A 21,760-nucleotide genomic window follows, 5' to 3' on the forward strand; every position below is an offset into this window, starting at 1 on the left:
AATCATACAGTCACTGTTGGAAAGGGTTCAAATATGCAGAAGATGCTGGAAAACCAAAGAATGTGCAGGAGCTGGAGGGTTTTTCTGAAGAACAGCAGACAGTTGAACTGCTCAGGACCAACAAGCAACGAGGGAACAACTATCACAAAACAGAAAAAAGATCATCCAGGAAATGACACAGTATTAAGTATAAAATATAAAATTTTAAATGGGGTCATTTTTAATGAATTCAGTTATTATTTTGTCTTGTGGAGTATATATAAACATCTGTTATGTGAAACAGCTTATTCAGGAGAGTACTAAATAAAAATAACATGCAATTTTAATGATCCCTCTTATTTAGTTAAAATTATTAACATATTTGCATATTCTGCAAGGGGTATGCAATCTTATGAGCACAACTGTATATATATATATATATATATATATTACATACAGTACATTTACATAAATATTACATTTTTTTACTTTGCTGAATTTGTATTAAATCTAATATTTTTGGTTTTGTTACAGTGTTAGTGATGGGCTCTTTCTCACTATCACTTACTCTCTCTCTTTTACTGTACATATCATTACGTAGTCCTGTCTTCTTTCAATAAAATTCCTTTCGTCTGAAACATTTTACTGAACAAAAATCCTGAAGCTCGGCTAACAATCCCACTGGACCCAATTTAGAAACTAATTTAGGCAAATGCGATTTAAGAGGCTTTCCATGGAAAGATATGCTTCAGCTTTGTTGAGATTTCAAACCGTTTGGAGAGCCTGGAAGCAAATTCTACTACTGGAAGTTCACCCCCACATATCAAATATTTGACGTGTTAGTGCCAAAACTGTTTATTGTTTTTCAGTGATATACAATGGTGCACACTCTTTTTTAATAAGTGATTTATAAAGAGATACAATTATATGTATTATATATAGCATGTATTATAATATTTTTCTTTGCCATTTTGATTTTTCTATCTACTAACACCTGCTGTAGACGGTGTGTTCAATGAAAAGTTCATTTTCAGAGTGTGACTTGTTTAATATCACCATGCTATTTATTACCATGATCATATTATACTAGTTAATGACCATAGTGTCTCATTTTCCATTTTTAATCTTTTGTGTCTGTCTCCTGTGGTCTGACACTCTGAGACTCAGGCAGGCCAGGATCTGTCTAGAACTGAACCCGATAATGACAATAAGGTGAGTTATTAGGGCCAGGAAAGTGATTAGGAAAAGTGGATAGTGCTGGTGAATTAGGGACCCGCTGAGCATCACGTTCTGCTCCCAAATGACCATTCTCGGATGTGACAATGATCTTTTAGAGGGTGTCATTCAAGCTGTGAACAGAGCTAATTCCAGTGTCACGGTGCTCAAGAGCACCAAGGGTACACTGTGCACAATGTGAAGGACAAGTACAGGCAAATTCACCAGGACCAGAAAGCCCAGTCTAATCATAGCGGTGCCCTTTTGGGTTGTTAAAAGGTTTCTCACATACTCTGGCTGAGAGGTTATAATTAGCTGTGGTGACTTGGACTTGGGAAGGAAGATGCTGTCTTACGAGTAGGTTTTAGATGAACGGTTTGGGTAACGATTTCTGTTTTAGTCCAAAGTCTGGGGGAAATACAATTAAAAAAATAAAACTTTTTATTCAGCAAGGATGCATTAAATTGACTAAGTGACAGATTAAGTGACAGTAAATACATTTATAATGTTACGAATAAATTTGATTTCAAATAAATGCTGGTCAATGAACTTCCTATTCATCAAAGAATCCTGGAAAAATGTGTATCATAGTTTCCAAATAAATCAGTCAATAAATAAAGCAGCAAAAACTAGTTTTCCACAATGATAATAAGTAACTTTATTAATAATTGGGCACCAATAATATTTGAGCACCAAATCAGCATATTAGAATGATTTCTGAAGGATCATGTGAAACTTGATGCTTAAAATTCAGCTTTGCCATCACAAGAATAAATGACATTTTAAAATATATTCAAACAAAAAAACAGTTATTTTAAATTGTAATAATATTTCACAATATTACTGTTTTACTATATTTTTGATAGAATAAAATAAAAATAAACAAATTATTAAAAACGTCTTGTGTGTGTATTTTTATATAAATATAAAAATAAATATATATAAACAATTTTGAAAATAAGTCTACATAAAATATTACTTGTTCCAGCATATAGATCCATATTTTGTGGTCGTGGTTTGCATAGCTGAGTAGGTTCTTCCTTTGACCAAGAATTTATTACTGTCATACAAAGACCATTCCTTCAGGCTTCTTAGGGAGGATTCATTTAAAATGAATGACATTTAAGCATATTTATGTGGTGGGCAAATTTAAGGTGTGTCACCTAATGGGGTTTGAAAAGGTCTTCCCCTCACTGCTCCTCTGTTCTGCCGGTGTGGATCTTCACAATGAGCAGAGAGCTGGTGCTTAATTGAGATGCCATATCTAATATGTTGAGATGAGCTAGATGAGAGAGGGATCATTCCTTTTCATCTAAAATAATACTGGCAGGGAGGGAAGAGAGGTCAAATTCACTGCTGTCCTAAAAGAAATTAGGCCAAATGGGAAGTTTTATTCTAGTTTAAATAGCTGGTATTAGACTCACAGTGTAGATTCTCTCTCCCATTCTCTTTCTTCCTTCCTTCCTTCCTTCCTCCTCCCCACATCCCTTTCATCCATCTCCATCCTCATTGTGATTCAGTCACTTTATTTGTTCATTTTAAGCATTTTAAAATAGTTTCAGCAAAGGATTGCAGCCATGACCCTCTTAAATTACACCTTACGAAGAGATCATGTTCAAATTTTTTTGAGACGCAATGGAGTTTAATTATTTTTCTGTCTATATTTTTAAGTTACTCTTCTTCCTATTTTCACAGAACAGCCCCTTACTCGATTTTCAAAAGGATTGTGGTGTGTGATTAGGCTTATGTTCAATTATATGTAAATAAAATATTCAGTTTATTGACTTGTAAAGCTGCTTTGTAATGTCTATTCAATGCTTTACTTGTCTGCCACAATAATGTAGTGCCTTCTTTGTTTTTTGTTTTTGTTTTGTTTTTGGTAACAATTGATAAATCCAATAAATTTAGCATTTTGTGTAATTGATTAGATTTTTTTTTTTTCAATTTAATCTATGTACAGCCATAATAATATAACTAGTACTTAAAATGTTAACAACTGCTTTGGGTCTTTGCCAGTTTAGCATGTTTGTGTAGTGACCACTAAATTCGATTGATAAAGCTTCTATTCCTCATTTAGGAATTCCTTTTTCCCCCCAACAGAATCGCAGCTGTTTACTGATGCCTCACCTTTAATTCTGAGTTAAATATTTGAAATCCCTTTGGAGGCATTTTTATAATTTGGCTCAAACACAGCCTTTGGGGGTTGTTTTAGCTTATATTTAGCTTTTTGGCAGTTATAGCTCTCACCTGGTGTGTGTCACGATAACAGCACAGCTTCTTGCAATTATACTGCAGTTAGTAAATGACTGTAACCCTCTGATGCTGAAATGCCATTAAAGGATCCCCGAAGGCTATCAGCGGTAACAGCAGGACTTTAAACTTCCATTTTCCTTTTTTTTTTTATTTTATAATTTAAGTTTTAAACTTGTATTAGCTTATTTTTTTTAAATCATTTACACTATTAAAAATTCCAAGAGTGGGTTTTCACAGCAATGTCATGTAGGAACTGTTTTTGGTTCCCCAAAGAACCTTTCATAATTCTTAAAAGAACCATTTTTTCTTAGTATGAAGAACATTTTTAAAAAATTCTTAAAAAAACATTTTTTTTTTTTTACTATAAAGAGCATTTTGTGCAATCGAAAGTTTTTATGGATGTTAAAGGAATACTTCACCCAACAATGAAATTTGCTGAAAATGTACTCATCTTCAGGTTATCCGGGATGAAGATGAGTTCGATTCTTCATGGGAACTGATTTGGAGAGATTTAGCATTACATCAGTTGCTCACCAATGGATCCTCTGCAGTGAATGGGTGTCGCCAGAATGAGTCCAAACAGCTGATAAAAACATCATCATAATCCACAAGTAATCCACACGATTCCAGCCCATCAATTAATGTCTTGTGAAGTGTAAAGCTGTGTGTTTATAAGACACAAATTCATCATTAAGAAGTTTTTAACTTCTAACTATTTTTTCCAGCTAAAACAGGAGTCCTTTATCCATAATATTGCTTTCTCCAGTGAAAAAGGCACCTCATCGGAATCAAGAGAGAAATATGCACAGATCACAAACTGTTTACAAGCAAAAAACAAAACAGTCTAAAATGGCTCTAAACAAACGTGATTTTGATGTGAGAAGACAACAGGGCGATGGACTTTTTCACTGTTATGGATTGTAGACTCATATTTTGGCCAGAAGTGACAGTTTGAAGTTAAAATGATGGATTTGTTTCTTGCAAATATGGAGCTTTTCACTTTTACAAGACATTAATTGATGGACTGAAGTCGTGTGAATTACTTGTGGATTATTGTAATGTTTTTTTCAGCTGTTTGAACTGACGGCACCCATTCACATTCTGGCGGCACCCATTCACTGCAGAGGATCCATTGGTGAGCAAGTGATGTAATGCTACATTTTTCCAAATCTGTTCCGATGGAGAAACAAACTCATCTACGTCCATGATGACCTGAGGGTGAGTAAATTCTAACCAAATTTCTCAGTCTGTTTACTCAGAATTGTTCCTAATAATATTGAAGGGACTCTTTATGAGTAGAATTAGAACAATTTTGGCACAATATGAACATTTCCTTTGTATCAAGAAACGTGGCCTAGAGGGATTCTGTGTTGCGGGGGCAAAATCTTAATTGATTAACCTGTTAATATACTTTATGTTCCAGGTGAACCGGAGAAAAAGTCAAGACCAGTGATCCAGGAAGTGGTTGAAGAGAGCAGGGATGTGATGGAGGCCTCAGCCCCGTTACTGGAGAGCTCTCAGCCGAGCCTGGGTGAGGAAGAGGGTCAAAGTGAGGATGGGGACCAAGGGAGCAAAGGGTCCAGTGAGTCTGTAGGCAGTGGCTCTTCCTTTGAAGAGCTGGACATGGAAGTGGAAGAGGAGAAGGAGGAGAAGAAAAACGAAGTGGAGGAGGAAGACCATAATGGACAGCAGAAGCCTATGATGGTGGGAGAAACAATCAGGAACAGGGAGGAGTGAAGGATAAAGCGGATTAGAGGGAATGTGGGTGAATGATGAGCGCATATGTGAGTGTGGGTGCATGTGTGAGAGGGAGAAAGTTTGTCTGTGTCTTTGAAATCATCAAAGGCTTTTTTTTTCTTCCTACGTCTTTGAAATTAACATCCCTAAATATCCAAAAAGTTACTACTTTGTTATCAGCAAACAAGCAGTTATCCCTTTCAGAACCTTATATTAAAGACTTAATGAAATGCACATTATTCTTCGGCTTTGTATTTGTTTAAACGATTTGTATATGTGGCTTTCTATTGTCTGTCTTCCCACGGTAATCATCAACTACATTCAGGCAGCAAGTAAATCAGGCAGATTCTGAAAATGAGGTAACATTATTAACGCAACTAAGTGAAGCTTAATCAGACATTTTATTTCATTAACATGTTCTACAGATGATGTATTCAGTAACGTTTGCTTCAAAACATGAATAATTAATTCTAAATGCTGTCTGTTGCTGTAGAATAGAACTGAAAAAGAGTGAGAATAAAAAGTGCATGTTGTTAATGATTGGAGTGTGTTAATTTGACTATTTTGGTGCCCTCTGCATGTAATTGATTTATTGTTTTTTTGGAAAAGAAAAAGTCAATACAAACAATACACAGGACATATTCAAGTAAATCAGGCTATATTTTCTCTTTCTTTCCCATGTATTTTTCTATTTTTCATAAGCTAATTAGGAGAGAAACAGGGTTTTCAGCGTAAGGACTGTTGTTTGTTTTGGATTATATTTTTCTTACTGTGTTTGAATATCAGTTGTATCATACGCTATTTCATCTTTTGATACTGACAGTTGCTCTCTGATGTTCAGCAGGTCATTTGATCAGTCTTTTACATTGTGATTCTGCAAGAAAATATAAAGTATGTGTAAGGCAAATGGGGAAGTGTTTGTGGTTTGTGTGTTCACTTTAACAGCTACTTCAACCTTCTTACTAAACAAAGATATGAAGTATACTCTTACCATTCAAAAGTTTGTGGTCTAAGATTTTTTATTTTTTTATTTTATGATTTTATGATTTTAAAAGAAGTCTCTTAGGCTCACCAATGCTGCATTTATTTGATTCAAAAGTAAAGTAAAAATGGTCATATTTAAAATTTAAAATAACTGTTTCTATTTTAATATATTTTTTCAAAAATGTAATTTATTCCTGTAATGGCAAAGCTGAATTTTCACCATCATTACTCCAGTCTTCAGTGTCACATGATCCTTCAGAATGCATTCGATGTTGATCTGGTGCTCAAAAAACATTTATTTGAATCATCAATTTTGTAAACAGTTGTGCTGCTTAATAGTTGAAAAAAAGAAAAGACGGCAAAAAAAAAAAAAATGTGATATTATAAATGTCTCTAAATCTAAGTATTAATTTCTTTATTTTTCCTTCTTTCCAAAAAAATAAAAAATCATACTGACCCTAAACTTTTGAATGGTTGTGTATATATTTATTGTGTAAAGCTCTATTATTTATTGTATTATTATTGTTACTATTTCCCTAGCTGTTTTCTGCTGTCATTTGCTAGCCTTAGTTCTTAGTATTAATTGATAAGTATAGTGTCTTATTATCTATTTTAAGCCTCAGGAATCCCCTTTGGTGTAAATGCCCTCCTTTGTTGTGCAGTTACTCTGAAGATCTGTTTAGATGATGTGTTTGCCATTGACAATACAGATCAATACAAGTGTCTTATCCTAAAGCTCCGGCAGGTTCTCTATCTTCTGAACACTTTGTCACAGAATTGCTGTGAGCTTAGTGAAGCACAGAAAAAGAGGAACTTTGGAGTTATGCTCTTTTTGACCTATTTTCATTGGCGAAGCAAAAATAAACCCAATTAGTGGCCTCTGTGTATCTTCTATATTTGTATGTAATGTATCTTTCATTTATTGCCTTCTTATTGCAGAAACATAATATCACACTTGCAATAGTGCTGCTGTAATGAACAACAACCCGAGGCTGAATCTTATTTGTACTTATAGTCACCACCACAGTAACACTATTACCTGTATGATATTGTTTAATTAGAGTTTGGCTATGTTTTAAATTCAGGCTTTTCCATGGAAGGCAGGATGTTAGGTAGAATGACAGCTTTAGTCACTATTCACTTTCATTGTATGAAAAAAGACGTCATGAAAGTGAATGGTGACTGAGGCTGTCGGACCCTAACATTTCTGCCTGACATCCCCTTTCCTGTTCTACAGAAGAAAGAAATTCATAGGGGTTCGGAACAACATAATGGTGAGTAAATACCTGAATTTTCATTTTTGGGTCAACTATCCGTTGCTCTTAAAATGGTCTGACTTTGCTCACTGCACAATATGTTCTTTTGCATATCAATGTATTATTTACTAACTCTGTCACTTACAATGTAACGTGTTTAGGATCCTTCGTGGAATAGCTATGCCATCTGTGTAAGTAACCTTTCTCTAATTTTCAAGACGTTGATGGCGATCTACAACTAAACAGATTTCGCAGACAAACTCTCTCGCAGGTTGTAGGCTAAAACATTGATAATCCAAGATGGGATGTGACTGGCTCAATGTGTAAAGGGTCAACACACACAATCTATGTTCGGTCTGAGAAAATCCTCATGGGTGCTTTCCTCTCGTGTCATGTTGAAACTTGTTTATCGACCTGAAATGGGACATTGATCTCATGATGTGTGATTCTGACAAGCCAACTTTAATACATCGCCGTCGCAGACTGGTACTTGGCCAATTAGACAAAACCGACACAATCTGACGTCTTTCGGTGTATATACATATTCTGTCTCGCGGAGCAGTTAGAACAGACTGAGTCAAGTTGTTGTCAGCATAGTTTTCTCGATAGTTCACGATATGCGTTCAGTGATCGTTCGTTGTAGTTTGTTTCTGGGGCACTGGTCGGTGAATTGGAAACGCATCTAGCGTACATCCCCACTTTCAAGTTGTTTTTCAGATGAAGAAATCCAGTCGATATTTTGAGCTCACCGTTTCAGGGTTAGACACCAAATCAGTGCAAATGTAATTCCATCAGAGCACGCACGCATGCACACACGCGCTCTTAGAGTCGTCAATAGGCGTTAAACTTATGCATAAAAAGTTAATCTGTGACACTTCAAATGCATTTCTTTAACGCTCTGTAATACTTAGAAAAGTCTGTGTGCAGCGAGTGTTCTTTGGCGTTTTTAGGTAGGCTAATTCAGTCTAGGTGGCAAAAAATCTCAAGGAATCCAATGACGCGCGCGACGCCTTTTCAGCACCACGGACAGTTCCACGCGCGCTCAATGCAAACTTCACCCGCTGAATGAAACCTGGATTCCACTGCTGGAATTCAGCCATATGTTTTAAATTCAACATTAGAGTAATACGAAACTGTATGCGAGGATACGGACTTCTAACCGGATGTCTTTAAGTAGATCCGCCAGGAATCTGTCGATGAGAGGTGAACTGGACAGGTCAGGTAAGATGGTTATCGTCTGATTTTTATCTGTTGATATAATGTTACCATATATGCTTTCTGGAGATCGGTTAGCACGACATATGCAGACAGGGATAAACTTAGCGTTGCTAACAGTTGGTTAAAACATGCATTTTGACATCTGACGCGATCAAAAAATAATAATTATTATTATTACTTCTTTAAAATAAACGCATTGCATTGTTTTTCATTTGCACAAGTCTTTCGGTTTGACACGTTTTCAAAAAGGCAACACAAGCCAGCGTCAGATCAGATAAACAATCGTACAGGTAACATCTCATCACATATTGCTTTGAATAGCAAAACACTCCCGCTCCGCTCCGGGGTGTGTCTGGAAACGCATCTCTAGAAAACCTGTTCCCACTACTCCCAACTTCATTTCTCTAAAATCGTGGCTTGTTGCATGTATTTTCAACAGTTTCGCGAAGTGAAAAAGCAGTGGATATATTTAACCAGCTTCGCATTAACATATCACAAGTTTAAGTGAGGAATCTTATTAAAACGACTTTAAAGGGGCTTACGGTTTCATTTCAAAGCTTGTCGACTTTTCACACCACCCTGAAACTTCCTGAGTCGTATAAGGAAGTCTTACACATTTCTAACGTGTTGCATTATAAAATTTGCATTTGATTTACAATTCAGACAGTATTATCAATTAATGTAATCATACAGTAAAGTGTATCGGGATGTCTCTTATTCAGTTGTTCATGTGAGATACGCTGTAAACATTTTCAATAAATTTACGAGATACATAATTTTAACAAAAGCAGAAAAAAATACTATTGCCTTTAGAATATATACATTTTTTCCCGTAAACATTATGTAATTCATCTTTTGCAGTCCATGGTATGGGAAGTTTTTTATTTTCTTTTTTTATTGTGGCTGTGTCTAAACCTTTCTCTCGAATCATAATAAAAACGGTGTTAGTTCATGCCCTGGGTTTTGATTGCTGCCTCTCTGAAATGTTTAAAATCGTGATCAGATCCAGGCTATATATCAGCTTTATATCACAATGTGCAGGTTTGACCACGTCTAGCTGGTGCATGTCTCCTAAAATTACATCATACGGGAGTTAACATGAGTAACATTATAATCTTTTCATTTTTCGTCCCTATTTATGAATTGAATAAAAAAATTAATGTATTAAATATGGAAATAAACACATGCTAACGACCACTATGTGTGTTTGGCTTTCAGCGAGCATGGCAGCCCAAATCAAGCTGTGGTTTAAAAATAAAAGAAACACAAACAGAGGCAAAGAACCGCTAGGCTGGTTGTTTTTTAAATAATTCAGCTCGCGACGGACATGCTCTTATCTTCTCCAGTGAAGAATCTCCAAGAATCGCGCCACGCAGTCTCTGCTCAGTAAAACTGGAAAACGAGAACCGAAACGGTCCCCTGAACAACTGAATTATTTTTTATTACGTTCGGTTATGAAGGTAAAATGACGTCAAAAAGATTTGCATACGCAGGGTAAGAGTTGTGGAAGTGTACACAAGACTGTAAGCGTAAATTAAATTTGCATGCGCAAGAGAAGCTTTGTAAAGGTGTAAATCGCGTTTCAAGCGCAAGAAACAATTATTTGCAGCATTTTACTGTTACTCGTAAGTGTAATTCATGTATTGTGAAACTGCAGCTTCATGCTAACGCAAAATAAATATGATCTGCATGCTTCTGACTTCCATTTTTCCGCGCTTACACTTTTGGCACGTTTTTTTCGCCAAAAGACGGTCAAAAGCACTGCAAGCCTGTGAACAGTGATTTGCAAGCGAAAACAACAGTTTAAAGAACCTGCGTATGCAAATCTTTTTGACGTCATTCTACCTTCATATTCGGTTCAGTTAACGTTTCACGAACGTGCATGGTTTTGCCGTGCGGATGGAACAACGCAGAAACAAGGCGATCAGTGCATTCCGATTCCCGAACGAATGACTCGTTTGAGTCGGTTCTATTTAGTGAATCAAAAACAGTTATGAATCACCCGAATGTATTCGTATTTTTAAATAATGTGTGAATGGATGGATAACATATATTTGATTAGTTTTTTGTTTACTGATTAGGACCAATTAGATTGCATTTATTTTGCTTTAATTAAGAGAATTTCAATTATTTTACATTTATTTCTGAATTGTTGAATTCTGAAATGGAGCAAAAGAGAAATGGAGTGAGAGAGAGAGAGAGAGAGAGAGAGAGATAAAAAAGCCAATCCTTCAGGTCTCGGTGATCCAGTAAAGTGGAGACGCCTCTGTGAGCACGGCGAAGCTGCGTTATCACTGCCATGGCGTGTAAAAGTGCCTCCTTAGTCCTTATCTGCAAGTAACACAGCCGCTTTGAAAACTGATCAACAATAAAACTCAGAATTGCTAACACAGAGTTCAACTAATGGCTTTTTAGTCTGGACGACAAGCATTTTGGTGAAGGATTTACGGTAGTGGGATAAGTCACAGATGCTGACAAGTAGGCGGGAAATAGATTAACCTCTTGTGAGATTATTCTGCTACAGGAGTGACTGATAGGTTACAGCAACAAAGATAGTAAAAGTAATGGAGGTGTAAAGTGGGGTTGTCACCTCACAGCAAGAAAGTCTCCGCTTCGAGTCCTGTCTGGGCTGGGAGAGCTTTCTGTGAAGAATTTGGATGTTCTCTTTCTCAATCTCATGTCATTTCAAATGTTTACGACTTTCTTTCTTCTGTGGAATATAAAAGAAGATATTTCGAGAGTGTTTTGGAACGACATGAGGGTGAATAAACAATGACAGAATTCATTTCACAAGAGGACAATGGGAATGAAAGTTGAGTGAATGTTTTCATTAAACAGATGTCTATCTTATCACATATCCCTCCCTGATAATCACACATCGTTTTATTAATCTACCACATGATTAACAGATTAAATGATTGATATATAAAATGAGGCAGCTTAATTCACTCTTATTGCTTAACAAAGTTTGGTTTTATTAGCTAAACTTTATGGACAGAGTGATAACCGAATGATGAATATAACCCACTTCTTCTTCAAAGTTTGCTTAATGGTGCATTCTTATGATATTTACCTTATCCCAAATAGCAAAGCTCATTGATTTAACATTATTTCAATGTTAAATCAATGATCTTTGCTTAGTGCAATGCCATTGACGACATATAGCATTATAGCAGCTTTTTAATGTCACCGATCTGTCAAACAACCTTTTACGGTAAAAGTGCTGTGTGAATAATGAATGTCTTCATTTTCACTCTGGCAGTCTGAGGTAATGCTGAGATCCTCTGGAATGCATCAGGCACATTCAGTAGCAGGTGGTGTTTGTTTCTTGTCAAGCATCTTGTAAAAGACTTACAGAGAAATTCTGCGACCATGCAGATCCCAGGAGAGACTCGTGCACAGAGACAGGAGGATCTGTGTGTCTTTTGTGCATCTGTGCAGTAGGGCACGTGTGTATATATTTGTGTACTTCTGAGAGAAAGGGAGAAAAACTAAACCAAATGCAAATACTTAGAACTAAAGGCAGACATGTAGGGGGGTTTCATCACAGCGGGTCTGTGCTGTGTACTTTGTCCAACAGGGAGAAAAGACCATATGTGTGTTTACTCACACTCCTGAGAGTATGTGTCAGAGAAATACATATTGTGATATATTAGGGTTGCATTAAAGTGTTTAAAGGCAAAAGGGAAACCCAGTATGCAGCAGCTCATGGGTCTCCAGTGACTGGGACATGAATAATGTACAGGTTTAGAGAAGGAGGGGAGAGACCATATAGAATGCAGAGGAGAAGCGTTCCTTGTGTTTGTAAAAGACGCTACAGAAGTAAGAAAGACACATATATACAGTATGTTGAAATCAGCTGTAGATACACACACAGGCACACATACAGTGGAAAAAAGCTACAAATTTAAGTAAAAATCCAATTTTGCAACCAAACAATCTCTTGATCTTTTGTGTAGTTGATTTCACAGTGGTTTGGAGTGTGGGGAGTTTGATTGGCAGCATTTTAATTGCTATTTCCTGTCGTCTCCAAGCTGCAATGCAGTGAATGGATGTCATTTAAATGTTAGTTGTCCCTTACTATGATCTGATAATAAGTACCTCATGTGAAAAGGTCAGTAGGCTGATTCTCTTATAATCTAATATTTAGCTTCTAAAGCTTTAAAGGAGAACTAGTAAAATATGTTGGCTTATATTGTCAGATATCTTAAATCAGATCAAGTTGCACTGTGGGTCTTTTTAGTTCCACTGAGGCAATATTTTGAGCTGGAAAAGTCTATTCGGAAGTATATTAAAATGTTTTAAAATCACTTCTGCTGTCCTTGAAACATTCTCTCATTCAAACAACCAAATGTAACAGCAGAGTTCATCCTGAAGTGAAAATGCTGTCCTCATTTACTCACCCGCATGTTGTTTTAAACCTGTGTGACTTAGTTTGTTCTGCAGATCACAAAAGATATTTTGAATACCCTAATGATATTGGCTTCTTTTTTTTATTTTTTCTACATTTTTGGAGAAACATCCCTTAAAACATTTGTGGCACAGCTTGAATGAAATCAAGGCTGTGAGGGATAGAAGTACAGTGTGTTCAGTGGATTGTACTGTTGTTTAACCACATATGACTTGGCTGGCAAACCATCTTTTTGGGGAAAAAAATAGACAAAACTCCATAAAACAGTTGTGAAAGTTGTGTTGTGAAAATTACATAATCTCTAGGACATATAAACAGTGTGCACCATTGTAAAACTCGTTTTACAATGGCGTTTAACCTGAATAAGGTCTATTATTATTACTAGTAACCTTCTTTTTCTCAAATTATCAACAGGCATCCGCAATGAGTGCTTCCTCATAGGCTTTTAGTTCCTGTGGACTTTGAAATAACTGAGAGGGATGTCCGACTGAGGGACTAGGTAAATGAGTTGTTAACTCCATTCGATTCCAGCTTGACCCATTCAGGCCTTTTTGTGAACATAATAGTCCGTGAATATAATAGGAGGCCATTATTCCATTATCTGGTGGTGTCTTGGACAGTGTTACTTCATATTTTGTAATCATTTTGTTGGTAATTTTTGCTTCCTGTGAACACTGAACATGAGTGAATTTAAACATTAAATATTTAAATGTGTCTTTTATTATTTATTTAGGAAATATAACACCAGCAGCACTGTTGTATTGAATATGCAAATTTGAATCCGCTCCCGTTTTTCTCGGCCAATCAGATTAGTGGATTAAGAACTAACCGTTGGTTAATAAAAATGAATTATTTCATTTACCACTTTTGAAGTAGACATCTTTTATTAAGGCTTAATCTGTGAAGAGAATCATTGGATTGTTTCCTAGTCTGATTTCCAGAAAGTGCTCAGTGCATTTAGCCCTATCTAACTGTCATTTTGGCCCCTTGGAGTGAGCAGTTGTACTGTACACACATGATTGCAATTCCCCTTCAAATGGTAGCTGATGATGTGGCTGCCCTGAGTAAGGTGTTCAAAACCTCATTTGGACAGCAGCCACCGACTCTTTGGATGGTTATCAAATGGCGAGCCTGCTGGGTTGTGGCATTACTCACACTCACAGTTGTTCGAATTGGATTTGTGGTTTGGAGCTCCAAATTAAAAAGACATTTGTCAGCTTGTCGAAAAATGTGCTGCAATCCAGCGATTAGCAGAAGCTGAAGTTGTAATTCTGTCAGTTTATTGTTTTCAGATTGATCACTGCCAGGACGGACTTGGCAAGGTGGCGGCGGCCCAAATGTAGCGGAGACCCGAGAGAAGCTGTCATTTTCTTAAATGTGCATTTATCGCATGGCTAACTGTGGCAAATGGAATTGAAAATTGAGCGTTTGGTATTTGACGGTGGTGATTACAGTTTAACTGATGAGTGATGTGGACCACTTTAAATAAAGCAACAGGTTGGTCGCATAAGATCAGGTTATTGCCGAGAGGGATTCTTGGATTGGTATAAAAGCGAGCTGCAGCAGCATACATGCCCTGCTTCCCTGGAAATGTATTTTTTGTCGTCTAAAATGTGGCCTGAAATTCATTTACATAGTTTCTCCTCTCTAATCAGTGCAGAAGAGCCCTTGTATAGAATTCCTCTCTTACCTTTTCCTCCCTCGGCCCTGCGGTTACATAAAGATGACCTCTCTCCTAGATGTGCTATTACCATATTCATGCTGCTCTTTTTGCCAGCATGAGATTGAAAATACTGAAATGGATTAACACTTTGGGAGGATCCTCCTCCTCCTTAAGGTTGCTCATTCCTTCCTCTCTCTTATTTGCGTTCTGTCTCTTCCTCTGCGCTCTGCCAGCATCTCTCAGTTCCCCTGTGTCTTCACACTGCGTGACTGGAGCAGTCTTGAAGACTGGCAAAAGCAGCGCCATCAAATTGAAGAGGCCACCTGGTGAAGCGGAAGATACAAGCGATAGTGGAGAAGGAGTGGAGAGTAGAGCGAGACGGGGGTAATTGGACTGGATATTCAGGCAAATTTATGGGTCTTTAATTGCCATGTATTTACAAAATTTGAATAAATGTAAATGTAATATTCCACTTCAGCGTGGTTACTCGGTGGTTACTGAGAATTGCCGTATCTCTAGTGTAAATATACAGACATTCATCTCTGTAAGTGGAGATAAATAAGTCAACATTAAATCAAAATGTACTTTCTTAAAGGGATAGTTTACCAAAATATATTACTATCAAAATATAAAAATTGCTCTGCTTCTGCAATAACACATTTCTGGCTGATGCCACCAATCATCTTTATTTTTCAAAATGTCCCCTGCAACCACCTGCCTTACAGAGACAACTTTTCACAATTCAGTTAATAACCTCTATATAAAATCAAGTCCTGCCCTACATGTTTTATTGTTAAATGTTGCATTGTAGATATAAAATGTATTTCAAGTTGACTACAAGTTCTGCATTGCTATCAGGACCCACCCTTGTTTTCTTCCACAGATGTTTACCATTTGTCCCAGACCTGATTTCTGTTCACGATCACGAATATGGGACATTTTCAACACTTTAACATTATACTGCACTGCAATCCTAGATTGACTTCAACAGAACCTCATCTTACTTTTACAATACTTCTCTCTACCTATATGGTGTCAGATATTACTTAAAAAGCTTATCATCCAATAAATAAATTCTGTTGTGGAGAAGAGCGGTCTCAAATAATCGTTATGGTTCCGAGGGGATGCGAGTATTAATCCTTAAGAGATGCGGTTCAGGGGATGTATGTCGTAAAAAGATATAGCCAATTTACACCAGCTTTACAAGAATTCCCATAGGGACTCCACTCCCATCCTAGCAGACTAGATTGGCCCTTGTAGCCTCACTTCTCTCTCGCTTGCTCCCTCTCTCTCTCTTCCTTCCTTTCACTCTTGTCTGGCAAGTTTCCATGGAAACAAAGGGTAGGGAGAAGACCCTAATGAGTAAGTGTGTGTCTCAGTGAGATGAACACATACATTGTTAAGATATGGACGCACGCACACACACACACACACACACACACACACACACACACACACACACACACACTCTCCAATTCCCAAGCACTCCCTCTCCTGCTGGTCAGTTGGACTTCTGTTTGGCTGTTCATTCTTCATTCTTGATTTTTCATTTGATGTTTATGACACTCGTCCTGGTGAAAAGAAATAGTCTAATTTATAATGTATTTTTCCTCCTCAGGTTATTTATAGTCTCTATTTCTCCAACATGGTGTTTCACTAGGACAAGCTGGTTTGCTGTAGAAAATGTTTAGGGTCTTGCTGTCTTCAATGATTAAAATAAAAATAATTTACAAAATGAACCTTATAATCATCTTCAGATTCTATATAGATGGAAGCCCGTTTCTGCCACTGAATAAAAAAAAAAAATGTAATTGCGACTTTTTCTCGCAATTGCTTGTTTACATCTCGTATTTGACTTTTTTCTCACAATTGTTAGTATACATCTCGCAATTCTGACTTTATTTGTCAAAATTGCAAGATATAAACCTCACAATTTCTTATATCTCACAATTGTGACTTTTTTTCTCAGAACTGCATGCAATTACGAGTTATTAAGTCAGAATTGTGAGATACAAACTCGCAATTCCGAGAACATATCAGTCTTTTCCCCCCCTCAGAATTGGGCTTTATAACGCGCAAAAAAGTACGAATTGCGAGATATAAATCGGAATTGCGAGAAAAAAGTCAGAATTGCGAGTTTGTATCTCGCAATTCTGACTTTGTTTCTCACAATTACGAGTTTATATCCCACTGTCCTGAGAAAAAGTCTGAATTGCGAGTTTGTATCTCACAATTATAAAATAAAATCACAATTGCAATTTCGCATTACGCAATTCTGAGAAAGTCAGAATTATGAGCTAAAAACACTTTTTTTGGTAACCTTTTTTATTTTCTATTCAGTGGCAGAAACATGGTGCCATACATATGATATTCATATATATTCATATAATGAATGAGATAAAAATGCTTTTTTTGTAACCTTTTTATTTTCTATTTAGTGGCGGAAACGTGGTGCCATACATATGATATTCATATAATGACAAAATTTAATTTTTAAAAGAGCTGTTTCTATTTTATTATCTTTTTTTTTTTAAACAAAATTGAAAAACGTTTGTTTTTCTGCTGTTTTTTTATACTTAATATTGCCTTTTAACGTTTTTTTTTTTGTTTTTTTTTTACATCCAATGAATGCCTTGGTGAGCAAAATGATTTTTTTTTAAAACATAAAAAAAATGTAATTGTTCCAAACTTTTGGCTGGTAGTTTATGTTCCTCTGATCTAACTAAAAACTTACTTGACGGATGTTATCAACACTTTAGCCCTCTGTAGTTTCACAAAGTAGCCACAGACTTTTGCGAAAGTCATTTTTCAGTATATTTTCTATTAATCGTGGCAGCGGTAATTCATCAAAATATCAAATGATGGGGAAGAGTGTTATATCCAAGCATATATCACGGATGCACATACTGTATGTAGAGATCACTTTTGGCATTTTAAACTGCTAATTCAGCATCTTCCACAACTTTGCACTCCCACTTGGCCTGCAAACTGGGGAACTGTGCTGTGCAAGTGGCATTCAGCACAATTTCTTAAACATGTTGGGACTGTTACCTGATTTGCATAATTCCTTTAGTGAATGAGGTGCCGAAACTATTCAGACCGAACGTGAAGATGATGTTATCAGCAGGTGCAATTCATTCTTAGTTGAAATATCAACCCTATACATCAGTCTTATGTATGTTTTTATATTAACCGAACATGAAGGTTAAATCAGTGTCGTTTATTTCTTATTTCACTCATTGAAATTCCAGTGATGTTCAGTTGAAAAGTCATAGTAATGTAAAAGTAAATAACCACCTCAGCTTGCAGTCACGTTCTTCTCACACACTCTAGGAGTTGAGGCTGCAAACCTCATAATTACATCATTCACAGCATCCGAAAGCTATACTCCACACCTCTTAGCATGTGTGAAATTAGAATGTATGCTCCCCATTGATATGCTGGCATATAAAAGAGAGAGAAAAAGGAAAGAGAGAGAAACAAAACTAGGCCTTTGTGGTCAATTTGCTTACTACATGGGGAATCTTTTACAAAAAATTATGTTTTGATGTGCATGCTGTAACTGCATTTTTTAAGGTCGCTGTCTTTCTGAGTGCAAATATATGCAAACTTATATACTGATGTGATTGCTGATGCTTGTGTGTGTGTGTGTGTGTGTGTGTGTGTGTGAAGCAGCTGTTACTTACAAGCTGTCTGATAGTGATCCTCTACATGAGTTCAGGCGAGCTAGCTTTACACTACAATGGTCACACTGTCCCCTGAGCAGAGAGCCTAACACACACACACATATACATAAGTGAACAAAGCCCTCAATGGACTAGCCAGGAGCTTAAGGGAAAGGGGCCTTAGGGAGCCCATACCTAGCACTGTGAGTTAACAAATCCAGCAGCCCGATGGAATAACAGAGAAATTCTGAGAAATTCAATTCTGAGAGTTACAGAGAAAATTAGTGCAGCCAAATGATGATATTTCAACTGCACAACAAATTACATTTGAGTCTCTCAGTTGGGGATCTCTTACAACCACTGATAAGAATAAATCAAATGCTAAATATTTTCAATATTTTTGTCAGTATGTCAAATTGTTTTTATTTTTCAGTATGTACATCTAAACATTATTAAATCAAGATATGTTTACTTGAGATGCAAAAACTATTAAGTCTTTAAAATTAAGAGTTTTTGCCTAAAACTAAAAAAAAAAAAAAAAAAAAATTCAGAATGACTAAAAAACTTAATTTAAGGAGACAACAAGATTATAAAGAAAGAAAGGTTATCTTACCCCACTGGCAGATAATTGTTCTTGTTTTAGGGATAAAGTTAACACGAACAAAGAAAAAAAATATATAGTTTATCGTTATTTTATGGTAACTAATGTAGTTTAGTAATGTTAGCAAATGAAACCTTAATGTGAAGTGTTACCAATTTCTTTTTGAGTAAAGCAACATATTTTCATAACTTAGCTTCACTCTTCACCACAATAATAACCCAAAACTCCACCATATGAGAGAAAAGCTGCAAAATCCCAACATAGCAGAACATTAAATATGAATGAGTTTCTACTTTTTCATCTCGCTCAAAAACATAAAATAACACTTAATTTCAACATTTAATGTCCCCATCCAGTCCCAAGCAATGCACGCTGGGAAATAGAAATCCCCTGTCCAGATTCAGCAACGCTACATTAACACCAATGGAAATTATTCATGTGGTTCCCACACAAAAGGATTGCGTAAACCACTATTTTACCAATTTACCAAGTAGTATGTGAAGAAATGTTCAAGAATTGTGTTGCTGTTACCCACTTTAATGACTTAGTTCACCCAAAAATGTACATTTTGTCATTAATTATAATTACTCACCCTCATGTCGTTCTAAACCCATAAGACCTTCGTTCATCTTCGGAAAACACAATTTAAGATATTTTTGATGAAATCTGAGAGCTTTCTGACCCTGCATAGACAGCAATGCATCTAAGAGAATAAATTGTTGAATAAAGTCATTATTTTTGTTTTCTTTGCACACAAAAAGTATTCTTGTAGCTTCATCAAATTAAGGTTGAACCACTGATGTCACTATTTGGATATTTTTACAATGTCCTTATTACTTTTCTGGGCCTTGAACGTGTCAGTTGCGTTGCTGTCTATGGAGGATCAGAAAGTTCTCGGATTTCTTAAAAAATCTTAATTTGTGTTCCAAAGATGAATGAAGGTCTTAGGGGTTTGGAATGACATGAGGGTGAGTAATTAATGAAAAAATTTTAATTTTTGGCTGAACTAAATTTTTAAGTATAGAAAAAAAAACCGGATGGGACAAATTTATTTTTTATTATGAAATGTTCATGTCCCCAAGCTTATTCTTCATTTATCTCTTAAAACAAAATACATGGGTAATGGAAAATCAAAGCAATTGTTGTGTATTGCAGTGCAGCATCTAATTCCCACTTTCTTTCTGTTTTAATCACAGATTGTGATCTTCACTAACTCCACAAACAAGCAGGAGATGGCGATGATGCTTGAGTTTGCCTATGCCTGCTTACAAGCGCACTGAAGTGTCTGAAGTCTTTCCTTTAGCTCGGCTTGAGCCCAATCCCTTTCCAACAACTGAGACTGCTAAATAGGGATTGACCTGTAAAGTATCCAGATCATGGCTCAGAGGTCAGCTCATTTCAGAGGTCACGGCCCCTCCTGGCCACTTCATCTCACTCTACTGCTGCTTCTATTGGCCAGGACACCCCAGGCTTTGGCTGTCCCAGGTTACAACACTGACACCTCCAAGAAAGATATCATAATGGAGGGGGACCTGGTGATTGGAGGCCTGTTTCCTGTTCATCAAAAGGGGGAGGGGGCTCAGGACTGTGGCCGTATCAATGCACAAAGAGGGATTCAGAGACTGGAGGCGATGCTGCTAGCCCTGGACAAGATCAATCAAGATGATCAGATTTTGCCCGGGGTAACGTTAGGTGCCCACATTCTGGACACTTGCTCAAAGGACACGTATGCGCTGGAGCAGTCGCTTGAATTTGTGCGCGCTTCGCTTACAAAAGTGGACGATAGTGAGTACACGTGTCCGGATGGATCCTACGCCATCCATGATGATGTTCCACTCGCAATCTCTGGAGTGATCGGAGGCTCCTACAGTGATGTATCCATACAGGTACTGTTTCCCGTCTCCTGTGTTTATTCATCTGCTTGTTTGTTTTCTTCCAGCAAAATTTCTTGATAACCAGATTATATGTTGTGATGTAGCAAGTCATAAATGTGCATTAGGAGTCATTTGCATGTATATTGTGTTTATCACACTATGGCTGTCATTCGGCTGTATGCACAAGCCTGCAGTTTAGTTCAGTTAACTCTATAATCTCTACTGTATTATAGCTGATATGCACATTTCTAAAGCCTCTACAGTAAATTCTCAACATAATTACAAAATTTGCTCAAAAACCTCTTCTGTATGCCTTATGTTGTCTGATTGATAGTTTACACTTTTTTAAAAAGTAAAAAACAAAAAAATCTAAGTGTGTCCACCTTCAGGTCGTGGCACAAATATCTTTTTGCAGTGAAATCTTTTCAGATTTTTATAAAGTAAAGTAAATAATAAATTTGATATTGTTAGTAATATTTTTAGGGTAACACTTTCTGTGTATATGCGTATATATGCGTATATGTATATATACACACACATATATATATATATATATATATATATATATATATACAGTGCCTTGTGAAAGTATTCATACCCCTTCATTTATTTTACCGTTATCTGGGACAGTTTAAATTTAGCTCAGGAGCATTCATATTGCTTGTAAATGTAACTACACGTCAAGTGAAGTTAACCTGTGGCAAATTCAATTGAATGGGTATAATTTGGAAAGGCACACATGTCTTAATAAAAGGTCTACCATGATGGTCACTCTAGGTGAGCTCCATGATCATATGTGGAGATGGGAAATACCTACAGAAGGACAAACATCACTGCAACATTCCACCGATCTGTGCTTTATGGCGGTGTGGCCAAACTCAATCCTCTCCTCAGTGAAGACACA

General features: G+C 36.6%; 2 protein-coding genes across 2 annotated transcripts in view; both read left to right on the plus strand.

Annotated features, from left to right (window-relative positions):
* Positions 1-6,091, plus strand: part of LOC107673607 (testis-expressed sequence 264 protein-like) — a 69,798-nt gene extending 63,707 nt beyond the window's left edge. Inside the window, exon 4 of the mRNA XM_016467253.1 lies at positions 4,871-6,091. Coding sequence (XP_016322739.1) covers positions 4,871-5,184 — 314 coding nt within the window. The 3' untranslated portion in view covers positions 5,185-6,091. The remainder of the gene's footprint in view (positions 1-4,870) is intronic.
* Positions 6,092-8,466: 2,375 nt separating this feature from the next.
* LOC107673619 (metabotropic glutamate receptor 2-like) overlaps positions 8,467-21,760 on the plus strand; it is a 37,193-nt gene continuing 23,899 nt past the window's right edge. Inside the window, exons 1-2 of the mRNA XM_016467285.1 lie at positions 8,467-8,645; positions 20,179-20,868. Coding sequence (XP_016322771.1) covers positions 20,359-20,868 — 510 coding nt within the window. The 5' untranslated portion in view covers positions 8,467-8,645; positions 20,179-20,358. The remainder of the gene's footprint in view (positions 8,646-20,178; positions 20,869-21,760) is intronic.

The sequence above is a fragment of the Sinocyclocheilus anshuiensis genome, unplaced genomic scaffold (assembly GCF_001515605.1).
Source record: "Sinocyclocheilus anshuiensis isolate Anshui unplaced genomic scaffold, SAMN03320099.WGS_v1.1 scaffold44, whole genome shotgun sequence".
Lineage (NCBI taxonomy): Eukaryota > Metazoa > Chordata > Actinopteri > Cypriniformes > Cyprinidae > Sinocyclocheilus > Sinocyclocheilus anshuiensis.